This window comes from Ochotona curzoniae, unplaced genomic scaffold, assembly GCF_017591425.1.
Source record: "Ochotona curzoniae isolate NIBS_2020 unplaced genomic scaffold, NIBS_Ocur_1.0 contig_1, whole genome shotgun sequence".
In the NCBI taxonomy this organism is placed as follows: domain Eukaryota; kingdom Metazoa; phylum Chordata; class Mammalia; order Lagomorpha; family Ochotonidae; genus Ochotona; species Ochotona curzoniae.
The window spans coordinates 23,344,713-23,367,055 of NW_024464918.1; the positions used below are offsets into that span (position 1 = coordinate 23,344,713).

The window sequence follows — 22,343 nt, forward strand, 5'->3', positions numbered from 1 at the left end:
AAATGAAGGTTTGTTTAAATTGTTTCATTGTACACTGTTTAATTAATACAACAATCTTTAGAACAAGCAATACTAACCCAGGTGTAAACAGAACCGAGGTCAAGAATGGGAAAGGATTTAAGGAAACTTTCTGAAATGATAAAGTTCTAAAGAACTCTGCAATGTACTGTGAAATGCATCAGAACGGGGCTGGTGTGATGGCTTAATTGGCTAATCCTTTGCCTTAAAGAACTAGCATCCAGTGTGGATGCCAGTTTGTGACCTGGCTGCTTCACTTCCCATCTAGCTCCCAGATTATGGCCTATGAAAGCAGTACAGGATGGCCCAAAGCCTGTGGACCCTGCATTTGAGTGAGAGATCCTGAAAAAGCTCCTGGTTTTAGATCAGCTCAGCTCCAGCCATTGCAGCCATTTGTGCAGTGAACGAGCCAATGAAGATCTTTCTCTGTCTCTCCTTCAATAATAAATCTGCCCTTCCAATTAACAACAACAACAAAAAGTTTTTAAAAGTGTCAGAATGGAGAAAAGAAAAGAAACATGATAACACAAATATGGTGAAACACAAATTGTTTAAGTATATGGGTTCAATTCTTTCACCTTTTCTATTGGCTTGAAATATTTCATAGAAAATGCTGGGTAACATGAATTTCTTAAATTTTTTTTTTAAATAGGTATGTTCCCATAATGAGATAACAACTACTGCTGGCATGTCTATGTATTAAGATGCTTCATGGAGCAGGCACACAGTACAGCTAAGTCTCAGCCTGTAATCCCAGTCTCCAAAATGGACACTGGTTCAAATCCCACCTGCTCCACTTCCAATCCAGTTCCCTGTCAAATGCACCTGGGAATGTACAGAAGATGGCCCAAGTACGTGGGCCTCTACATCCATGTGGGAGACCCAGAAACTCCAGTCTCCTGACACTGGATCAGCTCTGGCCACTGTGGCCATTTGGGGAGTGAACCAGTAGACAGATCACTCTCTCAACCTCTCCTTCTCTTTGCGTAAACCTGTCTTTCCAATAAAAATGCATTAATAAATCTTAAAAAAAAAAATTGCCTGATGCTGGCATCTTACATAAGCAGGGTCCAAGCCCCAGTTGCTGCACTTCATATCCAGCTCCATGCTAATGTACCTGGGAAAGAAGTGAACGAGGGTCCATGTGACTGAACCCTACCACCAACATTGGAGACAAGGATGGAACTCTGCAATCTTGGCCATTGTAGAGTAGATCAACATTTGGAAAATATTCCTCTTGTTCTCCTTTTCTGTCCCTGACTTTGTCAAATAAATAAAACAAATCTTAAACAAATTAAAAAAAAAGGTCCTTACCAGTGAAGAGATCTACTCTGAACATAATGGTGAAATAATGTAAAATCTGGAAAAAAAAAACTAGCAAAAACAAACTAATAAAAAAAAAAAAGCATGTGCTTGATGGGGTAAAGGAGGGATATCTGACAAAAACTATTTAATATAGATATCCACTGAGGCTAGGTACAATTATGTTATTCTATAAACATATTAACATTCTTGTAATTAAAAATTCTTTAAAATTTTAATAATATTGAATATTTTTTTTAAATATTGAAAACCTCTTTAAACTAGAGCAAATTCTCTAACACCTTTCTTAAAACACTAACAAAGAACAGGATTTTGACTATAGATTAACACAGGACAGCTCAATTTGTACTACTGGTATCACAACACCAAGCAATTATGGATGCAAAAAAGGGAAAGAATCACACCTTAATTACATCTAAATCCCAAGTTTTAATATTAATTTTCAACTACTTCAAATGGAATTTCAAAGTAGTTAAATGAAGAGCTCTTCTAAACAGAGCTCCACTAAGAAAGATTTAACCAAAATCTACTTACTTGGTATGGGAAGCACAACAGAAGGCGGAGGTTGACCATGTCCTTGGGGAACAGGAAGCCTCATACTATGGCCAGGACCTGGGCCCGGACCTGGCCCTGGCCCTGGCCCTGGCCCTGGCCCTGGCCCTGGCATCGGAGGCATCAGCATTCCAGGAGGCGGAGGAGGAGGAAGCCCCGGAGGAGGGGGCGGGAAAGGAATCATACTTGGCAGAGCAACTTCATCAACAACCAGAGGATCATTTCCATGATCAAACTGACAAAGGTCACCAAGAACACAAAATCCTCTTTCTGTATGAATGGGAAAAAAAAAAAAAAAAGTATCCTGTAATCTATTCAGAATTCAGAAGACAAACACAGAACAAGTCCCTGAAAAACCCACCGACATGATTTATGAAGGAGTTTTCTCCAAGGACAGTGCCTATGGGCCTTCCTGGTGTTATCCTGTTAATCACTGCACATCCCTGGGGAAGTGTTAGGTATCCACTTTCTAGACTGTGAGAGTACAACTTTTGAAACAACAGTCAGAAACATTTCTACCACTTGCCACTAAGTTTTCATAATAAAAACTAAAGCAACTATCAATTTAGGAAAAGCTTGGGGAGAAATAACAGCTATGAACTACCCATGGTTTAAATTTAATAATCGAGTCTCATATTATGTTAAAGTAATCATTCTTATTGTATCTGGCAGTTGAAATTTTAGTTTAAAATATTCTAGTGAGAATTATGCAGCACGTTATTTACTATGGTACTGTTTATAACAACAAAAAATAAATAAACATTCCAAACATGTATCAATATATACCTTAATAAGAAAGGAATAAAAGTTTTTTTTAAAAAATGAAGAAGTTCACTATTTATTAACCTGGGATGACAGCCAGGAAATGCTGCTAAGTGAAAATACATCATGCAGTATTGTAAATGGCAGACTATCCCTTCCACACACACACACACAAATGTGGAAGAGAGAACATGTATTTCTACATACATGCCAGTTCATTCAAAAAGACACAGAAGAAACTGGTAACATTAAAGCTGGCTTTGAGAAGTTGAGAATTCTAGCAGGGGGACCAGGGTGAGAATGAGCTAACAATCATAATTTTACACTACTCCCTACTTGCACAGCTTGTATTTGTAGAAAATGTCACGTGATCTGTGACTTGCTTGAAATAAAACAAGTCATGTGTAAGAATATACATTAAAAACAAGACTGCATCAAAAAAGTAGACAGTGTGATTTATAATGTTATACTGTCAATTGTCATAAATACATAAATATCTCCATAATAAAAGTCTAAATAAATACATACTGATTCATTCATTCAAATTGAAAATTAGCAGGTCAAACTTCTAAGTAGATTACATACCCTTTAACAAATTCTTAGTATAAACATCATACAAAGAAAATTAAATTTCCTAGCATCTACCTAATTTTATGACATACCTACAATGCCTGAAGAAATAGCAAGAACATTCAAAAGGGTCAAATTTGAACAATCTTCCGACAAAACTTAAACCATTAAACAACAACAACAAAAAAAAAAACCTTAGGCTCTAGCCAAATATCATCCTCCATATTCACCTTTTTTTTTTTTTAAATTAAATCTGGACTTAAGGGGTACACGGGTGGCCAACATTGTGACACAGCACGTTAAGAGACCACCTGCAGGACCAGCATCCCAGAAGGGCACTGGTCTGAGTTCCCAAGTGCTCCACTTGGGAACCAGTGCCGTGCTAATGGCCTGGTGAAAACAGTGAAAACTGCCCAAGTGTTTGGTTCCTTGCCAACCACATGGGAAACTGAGAATTCAGTGGCTCCTGGCTTCAGTGCGACCCAGTGTTACCTGCTGCAGCCATCTAAGGAGTGAACTTGCAGATGGAAAATCATTCTTTCCCTCTCTATGTAACTGTGACTTCCAAAATAGTAAATACTTTAAAAAAAAAAAAAGGTACACAATATTATGGATTAGAAAATGAGGAAAGGTGGTGATTTTTACCATCATAATCTCGGCATCGCCTCTTTGGTGGTGGGTTTCGACCAAAAGAATTGGAAGAGCTATGATTGTTATAGTAATTAGACCAGCTCTCAGTTGTGTTTTCAGAGTGGTGAGCAGGTGCAATCACAGTAACGGTGCTGGGAATAGACTGGGCCCCAGAGGAATACTGCTCAGAAGAGTTAGGTGGTGCAGACACAGGCACATAGGAACTCTCCAGGTCATTTCTTTCACTCTTAAACTTTGATCTTTCCCTATGCTCTGTTTCAGAGACAAAAAAAAAAAAAAAAAAAGAAACAAAGAGATCACACATCTATGTTCAAATTCTCATTCTCTCACAGAATAGGAAACATTACTGAAATAAACTAACTGAAATTCTGTGTTTGAAATTGTCATTATTAATAGATCCAAAAAGAATAAAATGACAGTACCACATATAAAATCAACTTTTATATTGTCAATGTCAGTTATAATTAATGAAAAAGTTAGAGCCTTCACAGTTTTCACAGTTAAAAAGAGAAAGATGTTAGTCCTGGGATCCCAGTAACTTGCATTTTTCTCTTTTTAACTATAAAAACTTTAGGAAACTTCACAACACACCAATTATTCCAAGAAAGCAAAAGCAGGCAATCCCCCATCTTAATTTGGTAGTTTTGAGGATTAAAGAGCATTTGTATGAATTAAAACAAAAAGATTTAAGTAAAGACATACAATAAACCTGTAAATAATTTTTGTGCAAACTCCCTTGATTTCATCTCAAAAACACAGCTCTGACTTTACAACAAAATCAATACTCAGTTTCTTAAGGAAATTTGAGCTTTTTTATTGACTAAACATTTAAGGTATATTTAATTTTAAGGAATTTTGTACATCTCTATGAAATAAGAAGAAAAGCAAATACAAAGGCTTCTAGAGGAACAACTCATCCACTCACCAACATTCCTGTTTGGATCCCGGTCTTTGCTGCGCCCCCTACTCCGACTTCTACTCCGACTCAAACCTCGGCTCTTACTCCGGCTCTTACTCCGACCTCTTCTCCAGTCATACTTGTCACGATACAGTTCATTCCGCTCATAGTAGCGGTCGTAATCTCTCCACTTGCCATCTTCTCTTTTTTTATCTCGTGTCCTATAATACACAGATATAAAAGCCATATATGGGCTATGGAAACCAGGTTTGCAAACAAATGCACAGTACAAAATGCTCTGCTGGAGTGATCAAAATTCATAACGTCTCTGCTACAAGATTACCATATGATCTCTCTAATTCATTATACAGAAAGGGAAAAAAAAACACATTCTCACTTGTACTACACCAAGTGGGGAGGGAAGAGAGAGAGAGATGAACCCAAAGCACAAGAGGGGTGGGGAAAACAGAAATTCATAAATGGAAAATAAAACCTAATCAAAATTAAGTCTTCCTAAATAAGGACCAATTTCTTGATGCTGAATCAGTGTTTCAACATGATAATTGCGATACTTATAATATAAAGTGATACAGATAATTTTATTCTGAACACCCCTAACCAAATGGAACACTTCGTTATTCTCTAAGGGAACCATTCCCACCCCTAAGCTCTTGGGGAAAACATAATGATGGCTGTTTATAAATGGAATAGAAAGTAAGATAGACAAAAAACAGAAGCAGGGTAACATTTTGATAGTTGAGAGACGAATCAGAAAAGATGTTAATATGCCTTTAATTATTTCACAAGCCAACTGAAAAGTGAGTTGTCAACGTCTTCCTAACTAAACATAAACACACACCTTCGTTCATTAGATTCAGAACGAGTCTTCTGGGGACTAGGATATTTCTTTTTTCTGCAATCTCGTTCTTCCTCTGCTGGCTCCTGAAATACCTATTTGAAAACATTGATTAGAAATACAAATAGTCCTTCTGTAAAAAAGTCCACCTGATGACCTTTTCGGCATGAGAAAGTAGAAATATGTACATTAAATATTAAATTCAAATCACATCCAAGAGTTAGGCAAGGTCAGCACACAGCATAGCATATTAACCTTCCACCTGCAGCTTTGGTATCCCATATGGGAGCCGGTTCCATTTTTGGCTGCTCCACTTGCTATACAAATTTCTATTTAATGGCCAGGCCTGGGGACCTAGTAGTAGCTCATGGCTCCCAGCCTCAGACCAGCTCAGCTCTGGCCACTGCAGTCATTTGAGGAATGAACTAGCCTATGGTAGATCAGTGTCTCGCTGTCTTTCCTCTCTATATATAAAACATTGACTTTCAAGTAAGAAAAAAGTCTTTTTTTTTTTTTAAGATTTTCTCTTTAAGATTTATTTTTATTGGAAAGGCAGATGAGAGAAGAAATGAAAATCTTCCATTCTGGTTCCTCCCCATATGGCCAGAATGGCCTGAGCTGAGCCAATCTGAAGCCAGCAGCTAGGAGCCTCTTCTAGGTCTCTCACATGGGTGCAGGGTCTTAAGGCTTTGGGCCATCTTCAACTGCTTTTCCAGGCTACAAGCAGGGAGCTGGGTGGGAAGTGGAGCAGCCAGAATACAAACAGTGGGATCCCAGTAATTGGAGTTGGAGGATTAGGCAGTTCAACTACCACACTAGGCCCAGAATAAATAAATCTTTTAAAAAGTAAAGCAAAAGAGAATTTCTAAAAAATGCTCATATTGGAGTAGGTGTTGTAATGTAGGAGTTTAAGACGCTGCCTTGACACAGGCATCTTATATGGACACTAGATTGAGTCCTGACTGCTCTACTTCCAAATCAGTGCAGTGCTAATGTGCTGAAAAAGCAGCAGAAACTGGCTGAAGTGTCTGGGCCCCTGCCCCCATGTGGGAGCGAATAGAAGATGAAGCTCCCGGCTCATGGCTTCCTCCTGGTCCAATCTGGCTGTTGTAGCCATCTAGAGAGTGGACCAGTGCATGGAATCCTTCTTTCTGTCTCTCCTTTCAAATAAATTATAAATCTTTTTTTGAAAACAATTTTTTATATTACTTTAACAAGTAATGTCACTTTTTCAAATGTTAATTTATGATAGGGCATGAAGTATAGAAAAACCAACAATTTATTTTTTAAATAGTAACAAATATATACACATGGGTATATATAAAATCTCATCCGATACCAATTATTGTTATGACTCTTACTGATATGAAAGTAACAAAAAGAGTTATTTTAACTCATGACATTTTATTTTAAAAATGCACTTTATTCAATAGGCTGTCTGTAGAGAAAGGGAATCACAGATGAAGTTTGCAAGGCTGGCGTGGTGGGATAGAATGCTAATCCTCCGATCACAGAGCTGGAATCCACATGGGTGTTAGGTCATATCCTGGTTGCTCCACTTCCTGATCCAGCTCCCTCGTGTGGCTTAGGAAAGCAACGGATGACGGTCTTGTCCTTGGGTCTCTGAACCCACATGGGAGACCCCAAAGAAACTCCTGGCTTCAGATCACTTCAACTCCAGCAGTGGCAACCACTTGGGAGTGTGAACCAGCAGATGGAAGAACTTTCTCTCTAATCTTCTTTTCCAACAATAAACAGATCTTAATAAATAAGTAAATCTTATATAATCTTGACAACACTAAAAGTCAGTAGAGACGAGGAAAACATGCTATATGGCTAAAAAGAATATACGTTTTGTTTATATATATGAAAATGTGCTTCAAAATTTTCTTTAAACGTTTATTAATATTTTGCCTTCACTCACACTTCTACACTTAACCAAGTTTTTTTTTTCTATTAAAATAAATCATCAGATAGGATTTCTCTTAACATCTAAATATTGCAGAGTAATTCTTGGATTTCTAAGCAAGTTATCAAAATATTTTCAATTCTCTGAAGTTCATATTACTAAGAAATGCTAATAAAGAACCTATACAATGTACCAGATCCAGAAACCTCAATCACCACATTTAAGGATTTCAACTTTAAAAAAAAAAATTTCAAATTCCTATAAAAATTAGTATAAAAAAGTAACTAATGACAGGATCTAAGAAGTTCACACAAACAAAATTAAAAATTGTATTACCTCTTCTTTAATTTCCTCTTTTTCATGGACAAGTGGTTTTGGCTCAGGCTTAACTGGTTCCAAAGGCGGAAGGTAATTCTTAGTGTAGAGACTTTCAAATAATTTGTCCACAAACCCTGAAGTTTCTAAGGAGAAGAAATATTATTTAAGTATTGTACAAAAAACAAAAGTTTAAACACTGTTAGCAAGGTTCAGAAAAACAAAAACATCTCAAACCAGCTTAACTCAAAATAAGCTCGGGTCCTATGCGACACAAACCTACTTCTAAGTTTTAAATCATTCTGACATACCCGCACACATATTTATTTACGTGTACTTAATTACATGATGTATTTGCATGACTATTTGCTGTAGCATATAATAAGGCTGAAAACAACCCCAATTTCCAAGAGTGAGACAAACTCTGGAGCAACAGAACACACACACAGCACATAAAGAACAAACATCAGTAACACCACGTCTCAAAGATCTTTGTTTTCTTATGTTTGTTTACACCTGCATATTTTTTTTTACTTTTTTTTAAATTAATTTTTTTTTATATTTTAAAAATCTTTACATAGTCAATTAGGGTAAAAAGGTTCAAGAGCTACAGGAAAGTGGGTAAGACTATTATTTTTTCCATATTGCTTCCTTCATGTTTAAAGGGGGGTATTAAGGGAGAAGGCCCACCCAATTTCCCACCCTCCCCAGGTCCTGGATGTAGGGTATGCCCTGAGGTTCTTGCTCAAATGGTTTTGATATTTCAACAGTTAAGAATCGCTGCCCATCTTGCCACTCCAAGCACTATGAGGTCCTTGAAGAATCTACTGATTGACATAGTCCATCATAGAGTCTCTGTTTGCCCCGTATTTCACTGCCAAAATATAGCTGAGATGGTTGGTTGACCTGTTCTGTCTTCTCTCTTTTCTTCGTTAGGGTTCTGAGTCCAGCATTTTGATTGGGGAGATCTCCAAAGAAACTTTGTCGAGGTGTTCTCAAACCAGATTCTTGTATGTGCTAGCAAGTACAGCTCCAACTAGACTGCAGCTCCCACTGGTTTATGCGAGGGCTGAATATGTGCTGGGCAGAACCAGGCTGGACTGCAACACCCATTGGTTCCAGTGGAAGTTGGGAGTGAAACCAGAACCAACCCAGCAATTGCAACCACCAGCTGATCGGGGCGATGGACTGTGCTGGGCCCTGTATTTGCTAAAGAAGCTTTTTATGATACATTCTCATTTGCTGGAATAAATGCCCTACCTACTAAAAAAACAAAAAATTCACCAGAAATATTTTTAAATAAAGTTAAAGGCACTGAGCCCAGCGCAATAGTAGCTAAAGTCCTCACCTTGAATGCGCCAGGACCACATATTGGCGCCGGTTCTAACCCCGTCAGCCCCACTTCCCATTCAGCTCCCTGCTTGTGGCCTGGGAAAGCAGCTGAGGACAGCCCAAAGCCTTGGGACCCTGCACCCACATGGAAGACCTGGAAGAGACTCCAGACTCCTGGCTTCAGATCAGCTGAGCTCCGGCTGTTGCGACCGCTTGGGAAGTGAACCAGTGGACAGATGATCTTCCTCTCTGTCTCTCCTCCTCTCATATATGAGAAATTCCAGTAAATAAATCTTTTTTTTTTAAATAAAAACTACTGTAACTTGGAATTTTTTCAAATGAATAGAGCATGAGAACCAGATAAATTTACTAAAAGCACAGGTGTGAAAATATTACTTAATTGAAAAATTTTTTAAAGATTTGTTTTGATTAGAAAGAAAGATTTACAGAGAGAAGGAGAAACAGAAATTATCTTTCATCCACTGATTCACTTCCAAAATTCCTCAGCAATCGAAGCTGTATCGACCTAAAGCTAGGAACCAGGAGCTTTTCTGGGTCTCCCAGGCAGACCATCCTCCACAATTTTCTCAGGCCACAAGCAGGGAGCTGGATGGGAAGTAGAACAACTGAGATACGAACCAGTGCCCATACGGATTCCTGGTGCTTGCGAGGGGAGGGTTTAGCCAACTGAGCTATGGCACTGGGCCCACAATTCATCATTAATATAAACTAAATAATGTAAAATAGCATTCTTTACAAAAGGAAACATGCAATTGCAAAGGGGAGGAATTCTGTATTAGCACTTATTTGGGTTTTTTAATGAAAAACATTTCAAAATATATGAAGAAACTCTGTAATCCTTTGCTTTAGATTAAGAAGTCATATTTGGTGACAGTGCGATGATATAGTGGGTTAAGCCACTGCCTACAACATGGGCATTCCAGATGGACATTCATTTGATTCCCAGCTGCCCCACTTCTGATGCAGCAACTTGCACCTAGAAAACCAGAGGAAAATGGTCCAAGTCCTTGGGACCTTTCAATCATGTGACTGGCCAAGAGGAGCAAGCTCTTGGTTCCCAGTTTCAGACCAGCCCAGCTTTAGCCATTGCTGCCATTTGCAGAATGAACCAACAGAAAACAGATTTTTCTGTTACCCCTGACTTCCGAAGAAATAACATCTTTGGAGCCAGTGCAATGGCTTAACTGGCTAATCCTCCTTCTGCAAGCAACATCATCCTATATAGGCATCAGTTCATGCCCCAGCTATTCCACGTACAATCTTATGGCCCAGAAAAACAGCGGAACATGATCCAAAACCTTGCGTCCTTGCACCAGCATGGGGCACCCAGAAGAGAATCCAGACTTCTGACTTCGGACTGGCCTAGCTCCAGCCATTGCAACCATTTGGGGAGTGCATGAATGAGGAAAGAGCTTTCTCTGTCTCTCCTCTCTTTAAATCTTCTTTCCAATGAAAATATATAAAGCTTTAAAAAAACAAATGAATCTTTAAAAGTAAAGCTATATTTTCTTTTATTTCTGTGCAGGCATTTCACTTAATTTTCTTTAAGATTTCTTTTTGAGAGCCTACACAGAGAAAAGAAACAAAGAGAAATCTTTTATCCACTGGTTCATTCCCCAAACAACTTGGAACAGCTAGACTGGGCAGATCTTAAGCCAGCAACTTCTTCCGGGTCCCCCGAAAGGGTACAGTGGCCCTCCACAGACACCTTCTCAGGCCATTAGCAGGGAAATGAATCGGAAGTGTGGAGCTGTCAGGGCTTATTTCAGCACCCATATGGGGTACTGGTGTTGCAGAAGGCTTAGCATGCTATGCCACAGCACTGGCCCCATCAGACATTTCACTTAAAAAATATTATCTCAATATCAGCTTGATCAACTGGCAAGTGTGCGTGCGTGTGTGTGTGTGTGTGTGTGTGTGTATGTAATGTACACTGCTATTTTTTATACGTCAAGCACTCTAGGTTCCAATTCTGTTTGTCTTTGCTTTTGAGACTAGAGAATAACAGGGGAGAGACACAAATGCAGAAGACAAGACAGAGTGTGACAAGTATCACAAAAAAGTGCAGTTGCAAAGAGAATAATAGTGTACCACACTGGTACCATATCACAGGGGTGCTCAGGTGAAATTGCTCTAAGATGACATTTCAAAATAAATAAGGAAGTGAAGGAAGAAACCATCTGTAGGAAGCAGTCTGCTATATTCAAAAATACTAGGTCATGCACAGCGTGAGACAACCTATGGCTAAATCCTCACCCCCATATGGGCGCCATCTCCTGTCCTGGCAGCTCCCTGCTTGAGACCTGAGAAAGCAGTAGAAGATGGCCCAAAGCCTTGGGACCCTGCACCTGCATTGGAGACCTGGAGGAAGCCCCTGCCTCCTGGCTTCACATCGGCTCAGTTCTGGCCACTGCAACCATTTGGGGAGAGAATAAGCGAATGGAATGGAAGATCTTTCTCTGTCTCTCCTTCTCCCTGTGGATATGCCTTTCCAATAAAAATAAATAAATCTTTAAAAAAAATAAAAAGAAAAAATATTAGGTGGCTAGAGAACAAAGCAAGGGGAAGCAGCAGAAAGCCTCAGGAAATGAGGTCCAAAAAGCAGCCAGGGAAAACCCAAATCAACTGTGAAGATCCCGGAAAGGATTCTGGTGTGCCGGGAAGCTAAAGGCACAAAGGAAAAATATGCATGCCCAACTCCTAAAAAAATTTTAAAAAAAAATCAGGTTCATTTTCTATGAGCAAGAATAGGTAGTTTCCTTATTCTTAAACTGTTGTTACCCCTCCTCCATCAACTAAACTGCCAAAATCTTCCAAGGACCTAAACACCTAAGCAACAGCAGAACTTGCTGCTGCAGGATAGTAAAGAACCAAAGAACAAAACTCAAAGTCCTGTCACAAAACTTCATGAATACTTAGGCAGCAATAGGTACAATCAAGCATTAAAAGAACACTGTTGATTTCTTTTACTGTTACAGAAAAATGATTAGGGCCCAGTGCTGTGGCCTATTGGCTAAAGTCCTCGCTTTGAATGCACCAGGATCCCATACTGCTGCCGGTTCTAATCCTGACAGCTCCATTTCCCATCCAGCTCCCTGCCTGTGGCCTGGGAAAGCAGTTGAGGACGGCCCAAAGCCTTGGGACCCTGCACCCGCGTCGGAGACCTGGAAAAAAGTTCCTGGTACCCAGCTTTGGATCAGCACAGCACCGGCCGTTGCAGTCAAATGAGAGTGAATAATCAGACAGAATATATTTCTCTCTGTCTCTCCCCCTCTCTGTATATATCTGACTTTGTAATAAAAATAAATAAATCTTAAAAATAAAAAAAGAAAAATGATTAACATTACTGGCTATTTTTTCTGTTCCCCTCATTTACTCTGAAAACAAATAAAAAATGATAGAGACAACGAAAAACCAAAGAACAGATACCTTCCAACCAATCCTGTATCTTCAGGAAACTAAAGCATGAAGTCTTAACATCCAAAATCTTTACTGAAATACATGTTTGGAAGCCTGTAATAATTACCTTTTTGTAAAAAGACATCAAGCTGATCAGCACAAAACGCTTTCAATTCTTTCTCAGGTTTGTCCTTCTTGACCAGTGCTACAACATAGTTGGCCAAGGCTGATGGGTCAGCATCACATCTAGTCAGACAAAGAGAAACAAAAATGTAATAACATGTTGTCTTCAAACAGTGATGTAATACTGAAGTCACCCTTATTTTTTTTTTTTAGAAAACCCAAAGACCATCCCATTCTCATGTTATCTGGCTTCCGGTATTATCTGGTCCACCAGAAAGGCAGCATGAAAAATGCCCTGAATATCTCAAGCTGCTGCTGCTGTGGAACTGACTCTGCTCTACTCTGGCTCTGACTGGACCACTTCCATCTGCTAGAAGTCACTCCCTTAAGAGTGCTGTCTTCAGAATCACCTTCGTAAGGCCTTGCTTCAGCTCCTGCTAAAAGTCCCTTCAAATAAAAGCTTCAAGATCTTGATTCCAACTGCTGAAAATTTCCATTGAAAGCTCTGTTCTTGTCTGCAGCTCATCTGGGCACAAGAGTTTAGGCATCCATCAGGCAGAGATTGTTCCACTCAGTTTTTCAGTCAGAAATATGGAAGCTGGCATGTGGTCTACAGGTTAAAATGTCACTTGCGATGCCTGCATTCTGTATCAGCATGCCTGGATTCAGGTCCCACTCCACTCTCAATTCCAGCTTCCCACTAATGCAGAACCCAGGACACACTCACTAAACGAGCTGGATCTCTGCTACCAACAGGAGAAACATGGACTGAATTCCAAATTTCTGGCTTCAACCTGTCCCAGTTCCAGCCTCCTGGGTCAGTAGATGGAAAATCTGCCTATTTGTATGTCTTCCTGCCTTTCAAATAAAATGAAAATAAGCAAACAATGGAGGCCAGCATAGCTAAATTTTTGCCTCAAGTGTACTGGGATGCCATATGAGGACAAATTCGTGTTCCAAATGCTCCACTTCCCATCCAACTCCTTACATATGGCCTGGGAAAGCAGTGGAGGACCGCCCAGGTCCTTGGGAGCCTGCACTCATGCAGGAGACCTGGAAGAAGCTCCCAGCTCCTAGTTTTGGATCGGCTCAGCTCTAGCCATTGCATCCACTTGGGGAGTGACCAAGCAGGCGAAGATGTATCTCTCTGTATCTCCTTCTCTCTGTAAATCTGCCTTTCCAAAAAAACTAATAAAAAACTAGCAAACAAGACAAAACTATAATGCATAAACTAAATCAACTGAGATACCTTGGGAATGGCTATTAATCAACAACTCTCAACATAGCACATGAACAAAATCAAATTTATTCCTTTAGTGGCTGGTCTGCTGCTGCGGCTTCACTTCTGACATCATCTTGTCACTTCTTGAATTGAGTTATACATTTGTAAACTGCTAATTTCTTTGGGGCATTGTCCCCATGCATTTTTCCCTAAGGGCCAGCATCAACGCATAGTCAACTGAGCATCTGCCTATGGCACCAACATTCCATAGGGTACCACCAGTTCAAGCCCCGGCTGCTCCCATCCAGTTCCCTATTCACAGCCTAGGAAAGCGGAAAAGGATAACCCAAGTCCTTGGCCCTGAATCCCTTGGGGAGACCTGGAAGAAGTTCCTGGCTTTGGATCAGCTCAGCTCCTATGTTTGTAGCCATTTAGAGAATGAGCTGGCAGACGGAAAATCTTTTTCTCTCTCTGTCCCTCCTTCTCACTGTAAGCCTGACTTTCAAATAAAGATAAATCTTATTAAAAAATCAACACATCAAAGATTTCATCATTCTTCTACTTAAGTGACACTGTACACTGGGTAGTTTGTTCTTGCTTCAGTTTTACAAGAATTCATGATGCTCTGATATATGTTCTTTTCAAATTGTCATTATTAGTCCCTCAAACTAGATACTGATCAGACATATTACTACAATTGAGTATGATTTTAGTGCAAAACAATTTTGAAATTCAAGTTTTTTGTTGCTGCTATTAATTTATTTGAAAATTGAGAAACAAACAAGACAGAGATATTCCACCTACTGGTTCGTTTCCCAAATGCCTATTTCAGCAAGGGCTGGGCCATGCCAAAGCCAGAAGCCGCATTTCAATCCAGGTCTCCTATGTGAAAACTTAAACCACCATCTGCTTTGTCCAGGATGGGCATTAGTAGAAATCTCAAATTGAAAACAGGACCAGCAGGCCTGCCTGGCTGTAGCACCTATCTGTTAGCATACAAGTGGACCAGGTCTGGGGGTGGGCAAGGTAGAGCCTGTTCACAGGACGCACTGGCCCAAGTGAGAACCAGGACAGGTTGCAAGGTCAGGCCCGGTTGGACCACAGCACCTACCAGTTCACATAAGGGTCTAGGTGGGCCAGGTTGGGTTAGGTTGTTGCACCTACTGGCAAATACTGAGACTTCAGGTGGGCCATGCCAGACTAAGTCACAGCACGCTTGTGCTGGCACACCCAAGACCCAGAACTGGCAGCAGACCTGGGAAGGGAAGCTCAGGGTTTCCCCTATTAGTCACTGCTTCCACAGGTGAGCATGAGAGCTAGGGACTGCAGTGGACCAGTCTGGGCAGGGCTCAGCACACACTGGCCAGAATGGGTGCAGGCCAGCCAGGCTAGGCTGCAGCATCTGTTGGCAAGTGCTGGGACTTGGTGACATAATGTTAGGCTGAACCACAGTATCCTCTGGCAGATGCAAGATTCAGGGCTGGGAGCGGGTGTCAGAGGGAAACTATGGGCACTCCCCTGCCAGGATGCAGCTCCTGCTGGTGATCATGAGAGCCAGGGCTGGGGGCTGGCAAGGCTGGGAAAGGCAGCATCACACACTGGCTTATTTGTAGGTCTCAGGGAAGGTAAGGCTAAGCTAAGCCACAGCATCCTTGGGTGTGCACAAGAACAAAAGAGCCAGACGGACCAGGCTAGGTCACAGCATATGTAGGTACACACAAAAACCAGGCATAACAGAGGGCCTGGTGGGAGTTATCAGTGATATCCCCATCTACACCATGGCACTTACTGGTATGTGTGATGATCTAGCCTGTGGCAGGATGGGCTGGACTAGACCATAGCACTGGTCAGTTCACATGAGATAGGCCTGGAGTTAGAACTGACCAGGCAGCTGTACCCACTGGTATACGCACTGCCTGGTACAGGTTACAGCCTGAAGCTGGTCCTGCACTGGCTGGTGGACACCAAAGACAAGTCTGAGGTTACCCTAGCTGAGTTATTTAGGGACCTCCCAAATTAGATCGCTGGACTCAAATTCTAGCCACAGGGCCCAGCAGCACGGCCTAACGGCTTAAGTCCTCGCCTTGAACACGCCCGGATCCCATATGGGCGCCGGTTCTAATCCCAGCAGCTCCACTTCCCATCCAGCTCCCTGCTTGTGGCCTGGGAAAGCAGTCGAGGACGGCCCAAAGCTTTGGGACTCTGCACCCATGTGGGAGACCCGGAAGAAGTTCCTGGATCCTGGCTTCAGGTCGGCGCAGCACTGGCCATTGTGGTCACTTGGGGCGTGAATTATCGGATGAAGATCTTCCTCTCTGTCTCTCCTCCTCTATATATAACCAACTTTGTAATAAAAATAAAAATAAATCTAAAAAAAAAAATCAACTAGAACTTTTAACCAAGAAAAACTAACAAAATTAATGCCATAAAATTCTTACCTGTAAAAACCCCAAATTTGTGGGGTTTTTCTCTTTAAATACATATGTATCAGTTATAAAGACTATTTTAATATTTTGACTACTGTTTGTAACAGTAGTCGCAGTTTAATATAGCACAGAGAGAGATTAATAGGGGTTGACACAGTGACATAACAGGCTAATCCTCCACCTATAGCACCAACACCCCATATAGGCATTGGTTGTGTCCCGGCTGCTCTACTTCCCATGCAGTTCCTTCTGTGTGGCCTGGGAAAGCAGTGCAGAACGGCCCAAGGCTGTGGGCTCCTGTACCATGTGGAGGACAGCCCAAGGCTGTGGGCTCCTGTACCATGTGGGAGACTTCGAAGCTCCTGGCTTCCAGTTTGGGATTGTCTCAGTCATCTAGGGAGTAAATCAGCAGATTTAACCTCTCCCTGAGTCTCTCCTCTTTGTAAAATCTGCCTTTCAAATAAAAATAAATAAGTCTGTTCAAAAAGAATGAGATTAAAAATGAAAACACCATGACAGGACAGAAGAAGGCAGTAGTAAGAAACACACGGCTATGAAAACATTTGCCTTCTAGCCTACAGCTGTTAGGCCAGAAAAAACGAACTCACATTAAGGAGCCAGAACAAGGACATAAGACAAACAGGTTCTAAATAGACTAAAACTTGCAAAGAAGTCTTCTGGCCAAAGTTCTCTCCTGTGAAATAATCTCCTTCAACAAGTCCCACAGTATTTAACACACTAATTCTGGAAGCCACTAAGCTCAATTTAAAAAATCATCAGAGCTCTTGCATGCATCAGGCCTGGGAAAGCAGTCGAGGACGGCCCAAAGCTTTGGGACCCTGCACCCACATGGGAGACCCGGAAGAGGCTCCTGGCTTCGGATAGGCATAGTATCGGCCGTTGCGCTCACTTGGGGAGTGAATCATCGGACGGAAGATCTTCCTCTCTGTCTCTCCTCTCTGTATATCCGCCTTTCCAATAAAAAAAAATAATAAAAATAAATCTTTAAAAAAAAAAAAAGATGCTTACTTCTAAAGAAATATGTATCTTAAAAAAAAAAAAGAAATTCAAGCTGTTGAAAAATGCTTGCGGGGCCAGCACTGTGGCCTAATGGGTAAAGCCAATGTCTGCAGTTGCAGAATCCCACATGGAGGCCCAGCACAATGGCTCAAATGGCTAATCCTGCCCTTGCAAAACAAGCAAGTGAATATAAGGACTCCAAAAAGGCTCTCTGAGCCTTGACTCAGAGTGTGGCACCGTGGAAACAGATGTAAACTCCTTAAGGCCTGGTTTCCCTTCCATTTACTGTGTTACTAACAAAATGGTGCTAATGTTTTATTTTTTGTCCCCACCCAGCTGGATGTCATTTCTTCTGAGATCCCTCCTTCAGCCACTCATCTAAAAAATTAATAAACATGGGCCTGGCACAGTAGCCTAATGACTAATATCCTTTCCTTGCATCCACCAGGATCTCATATGGGCATCAATTCATGTCCTAGCCACTCCACTTCCTATCCAGCTCCCTGCTTGTGGCCTGGGAAAGCACTCGAGGACGGCCCAAAGCCTTGGGACCCTGCATCCTCATGGGAGACCCAGAAGAGGCTCCCGACTCCTGGTTTTGGATCGGCTCAGCTTCAACAATTGCAGCCACTTGGGGAGTGAACCAGTAGCCAGAGGATCTTTCTGTCTCTCATTCTCTCTGTAAAATTTACTCCTTAGAACGTAAACTAGTGAACACAAGACCTCTTTCCCTTCCTCTGCTTTTTTTCACTTTGCTTTTCAAATAAATAATAAAAAAAAAAAAAGAAAGAAAGAGCACCAAACCAAATTTTTACTAAAAATCAATAGGCCAGGCCGGTGTGGCAGCACAGTACATTAAGCCATCAGTGGCACCACAGGCATCCCATAGGAGTGCAGTTTGAGTCCCAGCAGCCCCACTCGGATCCAGCTTCCTGCTAACATTCAAAGGAAAGCAGCACAGATGGCCTGCGTGCTCTGGCCCCTGCCATGCACGTGGCGGGAGAGCCACTGAGTGCCATGCTCCTGCCTGCAGCCTGGACCAGCATCAGCCACTGCAGCCAGGGGGCAGGAAACCACACACGGAAGGTTAATCTTCATCCCTGTCTGTCTCGGACTCCATCTTTCTGTAATTCTGCCTCCAATGAGAACCCATCCAAAAACAAAAACAAGCACTACACAGGGTAAAACATCTTGGAGAGCTTGAAAATAATAAATAAAAGGACAAGTACTGTGTCACAGCAAAATGAGCTGAGTTTTGGCTTGTCCAGAACTTCTTGCTAATGTACCAGGGAAAACAGCATAAGCCGGTCCAAGTGCTTGAGCCCCTGTCATGGACGTGGGAGACCAGGATACAATTCCTGGCTCCAGGTTTCAGGCTGGCCCAGGCCTGACTGTAGCAGTCAACTGAGAGGCAACCAGTGGATCACAGCTCTCTCTGTCTCTACCTTTTAAATAAATAAATAACTCTTTTAACAAAGAAGCCAAATAGAAAGCAAAAGCAAGTAATTCTAAAGTTAAAAGTCACTACCTTCTACTCAACTTTTCAAAACATAACTCTACCAACAACAACAAAAATTGTATGGACATTCATCCTTTGTTTTGTGAAACTCAAGGAAAGGCTAAGTAAAGCCGCCGCCCCCTGCAACAGCCAACCCCCCATGTGGGCAGTGATTCACATACCGACCGACCGCACCACTTCCAATCCAGTTCCCTGCTAATGAACTAGAAAAGCAGCAGCAGACGGCCCACGTGTTCAGGGCCGGCTATCCACACGGGAGACTCGGATGAAGCTCCCGGTCCTGGCTGGTGCAGCCGTCCAGTGAGGGAACCAGCAGATGGGAGATGTCTCTAACTCATTCAAAGTACATAAATAAATCTTAAAAAAAAAAAAAGCAGCAGGAGTAACAGGTGATAAAAGTTTAGGATAAAAGTACTGTCATTTGTTTTACCTTAAAGAATGTTTCTCTTTTTTATATATATTTATTTTTATTGGAAATGCAGTCAGAGAGTGAAGAAGAGACAGAGAGGAAGATCTTCCATTTGCTGGGTCACTCCCCAAGTGGCCACAACAGCCAGAGCTGAGCCTATCCAAAGCCAGGAGCCAGGATCCTCTTCTGGGTCTCCCATGCGGGTGCAGAGTCCCAAGGCTTTGGGCCATCCTTGATTGCTTTCCCAGTACACAAGCACAGAGCTGGAAGAGAAGTGGAGTAGCTGGGACACCAACCAATGCCCATATGGGATCCCAACACATGCAAGGCAAGGACTTTAGCTGCTAGGCTATCATGCCAGGCCCAACATAAAGAATTTTTTTAATTTACAGACTTCTGTTTTAACCATTTGTATATATGGTCTATTGCACTCTTGTTTCCCACACTCAACACAAGGAATTTCCACCCTGCTGCCCCAAAAGTTTGTAAAATTAAAAGCTAAGATACACATTTAAGAGGCCCATATTCTTGTACACTATTTTCAAGTGCATCCAGAGTCATTTTCATTCCAACTGTTACTACCACTCAGAAAACAGAAGACCTCAGCTCACCCGGAGACCCTCAGTGCAAACACCTGTGCTCTACTCACGCCTCCCTTCTCCAAACGCAACCTCCATTTCAACCATCAGGATCCCCTGTGCTGCCTCTTTCCCATCCTGTCTTTCCAAGGCTGACAGAAGGCACTGCACATCTCTCCTCCTAGATCTCAAGAAACCAAAGTAGCACAAACGTTAGCTTACAAGCTTTTTTCAGGAAGATTAGGAAACGGATCAACAACTGGCAAGTGGCTTGACACTCAACAGCTCCGACCTCAGCATGCTTCCGCATCCCCCAAACACACTTTCATCCCTAAAGCAATCTGATGTATGAATGCAAGCTTTCCCATCTCTTCTCTCTCACCTCTCTCTTTCAGGCACACAGCTCTAACCTCCAAAACAAGAGTGAGCAAAAAGTCGAAGCGATGAGGGGGCCACTCCTTCGCCAAGAGTTGGTTCAGGACCTCCTTCCCTAACCCCCGCGGTCTCCTCTCCTCCCCCTAGGAGCCGTTACAGGGACTAGTTAGACCCTAGCTCACCACACAAATGCTCTGCAACCCTGCTCCTCAAAATGATTAGACAGGCACTTGGTGCAGCCAGCCTATCCGGTTGTTTCTTAGGATCCACGCACTCCACACGCCTGCAGCCCAAAGGTGTGCCAGGACTGGAGCCCCAGCTCTGCTCAGGAGACCTCCTTGCCACATGTGCACCCTGGAAAAAGCAGCAGGTGATGTTCTGAATAACTGGGGCCCTGCACACGTGTGGAACCCCAATAACCAGTCCCGGGTCCTGGCTGCTGCAGAAGTGAACCAGCAGATGGGAGGCCGGCCTCTTTCTTTCAAATTAAAAAAAAAATAACAATGATTATAAAACACAAAAAACTTAGTATCTCCTCTACTATCCCTTAGCAAGTCCCCCAATAATATTTCTACATCTAATACAACCCAAAACACTGTGCAAGAACAGCTGTCTTTTCAGATCAACAAGAAAGCTACACCAATTTCCTTCAGTCACCCTCTTCACCCTTCAACACTGGGGACAAAACCTTTCTTTCCCCCACTCTTGTTATTCCCGCGAAGCCCCCAGATGCTGTGCGTCTGTGCCCCCTTCAACACCTCCATCCATCAGCGTGAACCCTCTCAAAGTTACCCTCAGAATTTCCCAATCTCCAGTGGTACCTAAGCAGCGTCAGTGCTAGCATTATCAACTCCAAGATACTTTTTTTTTTACGAATCTCTTATGCTCCTGCCTTCACGGTGTGCTCCCTCCAAATTCCTAAAACCCTTCGATGCCCACATCATTCTTCAAATCCCTCTTTGCCATCATCCCTTTTCCTGCCAGAATATTCTGAAAAGGCCTTGGCTTCCTGGTGGCCCCGGATTAACACCGTGTGTGAACGAGCCCCTCGCCCGCCCACCTCAGGATACACACACACCCCCCAATTCCCATTCTGAAAATCCCTCAACAGCCCCGCGGTCCTGCTCCAGTTCCCTCACTCCTCCTGCCGCCCGTCCCAGCACCCGGAGCTGGGCGTGTGTAAAAAGCCGCGGCTGCCCTCTCCCCCCGGCCAGCCCCGGGCACAGCGCTCCAGGGAAGCCGCCGCCCGCACCTCCCGCCCGGCGCCCCACGCCGGCCCCGGCCCGGCCCAGCTCGCTCACATCGGCTCCAGCAACTTGGCCAGCCAGGACTTGAGGGCATCCACATCCTCTATGAGCATGGTGCAGCGAAGGCGGGCTCGGCCGCCGCTCCGGTTCCTGAGGCCTGCCGTGGGGCTCGGCTCGCCGCGTCCGCACGTTCCCCTCACGGCTCCCGGTGCCCCTGCCCACCGGGCATCTCAGGAGACTTGAACCTACTCCCCCGGCCGGGGCCTAACAGGAACTAACCCCAGAGCCCTCCCTCAACCTAACCCGAAGCTGAGGTAGGCGGGAGACGACGGCGAGTGGCGGGCACAACAGCCAATCGTAGCGAGCGGGCCCTGCGCGCACGGCCAATGAAAAGGCTCGCTCGCCCCGCCGGCCGGTCGTACCCAGTTAGGTAGGAGGGATCTAGCAAGGTAGGTGGAGAGCTGAAGTGAACTCCTGGTGCAAGATGGTATCTTGGAGAAGGTGCTTCGCCTCTTAAAGGGGCCGCGGCACCTTTTTGGACCACGCCGCCGCCCGCCGCGGAATACCGGTGTCTGCTGCTGCTGCAAGTGCCTGGGGGAACCCGGAGAGCCCCTAAGCCTGGTTCCTTCCTCTCGTTTTTCCTGGAAACACTTGCTCGTGTCCCGAAATGACTCAGCTGTAGTAAATCTGCAATACAACGTGCAATATGTCCACGTTCAACGCATTGCACGGAATGCAAAACCTGACTTTTTCCTGACGTGCTCATTTTGAACGGCGATCACGCTCGCCGCTGTCACGCAGAGGGGTTTCCGACAACC

At 43.0% G+C, this 22,343-nt stretch overlaps 1 protein-coding gene across 5 annotated transcripts in view; it reads right to left on the bottom strand.

Moving 5' to 3' along the window:
* The window catches only part of RBM27 (RNA binding motif protein 27), a 57,838-nt gene extending 35,986 nt beyond the window's left edge, over positions 1-21,852 (bottom strand). For 3 of the 5 annotated variants that reach the window (XM_040998814.1, XM_040999040.1, XM_040998895.1), the window contains exons 1-7: positions 21,580-21,785; positions 12,734-12,852; positions 7,876-8,000; positions 5,634-5,725; positions 4,802-4,995; positions 3,871-4,128; positions 1,876-2,163 (exon numbers count right to left, since the gene is read on the bottom strand). In XM_040998814.1, coding sequence (XP_040854748.1) covers positions 1,876-2,163; positions 3,871-4,128; positions 4,802-4,995; positions 5,634-5,725; positions 7,876-8,000; positions 12,734-12,852; positions 21,580-21,638 — 1,135 coding nt within the window. In that variant the 5' untranslated portion in view covers positions 21,639-21,785. Of the gene's footprint in view, positions 1-1,875; positions 2,164-3,870; positions 4,129-4,801; positions 4,996-5,633; positions 5,726-7,875; positions 8,001-12,733; positions 12,853-21,579 lie in introns of all 5 variants that reach the window. The other 2 variants (XM_040998978.1, XM_040998733.1) reach the window with 2 other exon arrangements.
* Between the last annotated feature and the right edge of the window lie 491 nt (positions 21,853-22,343).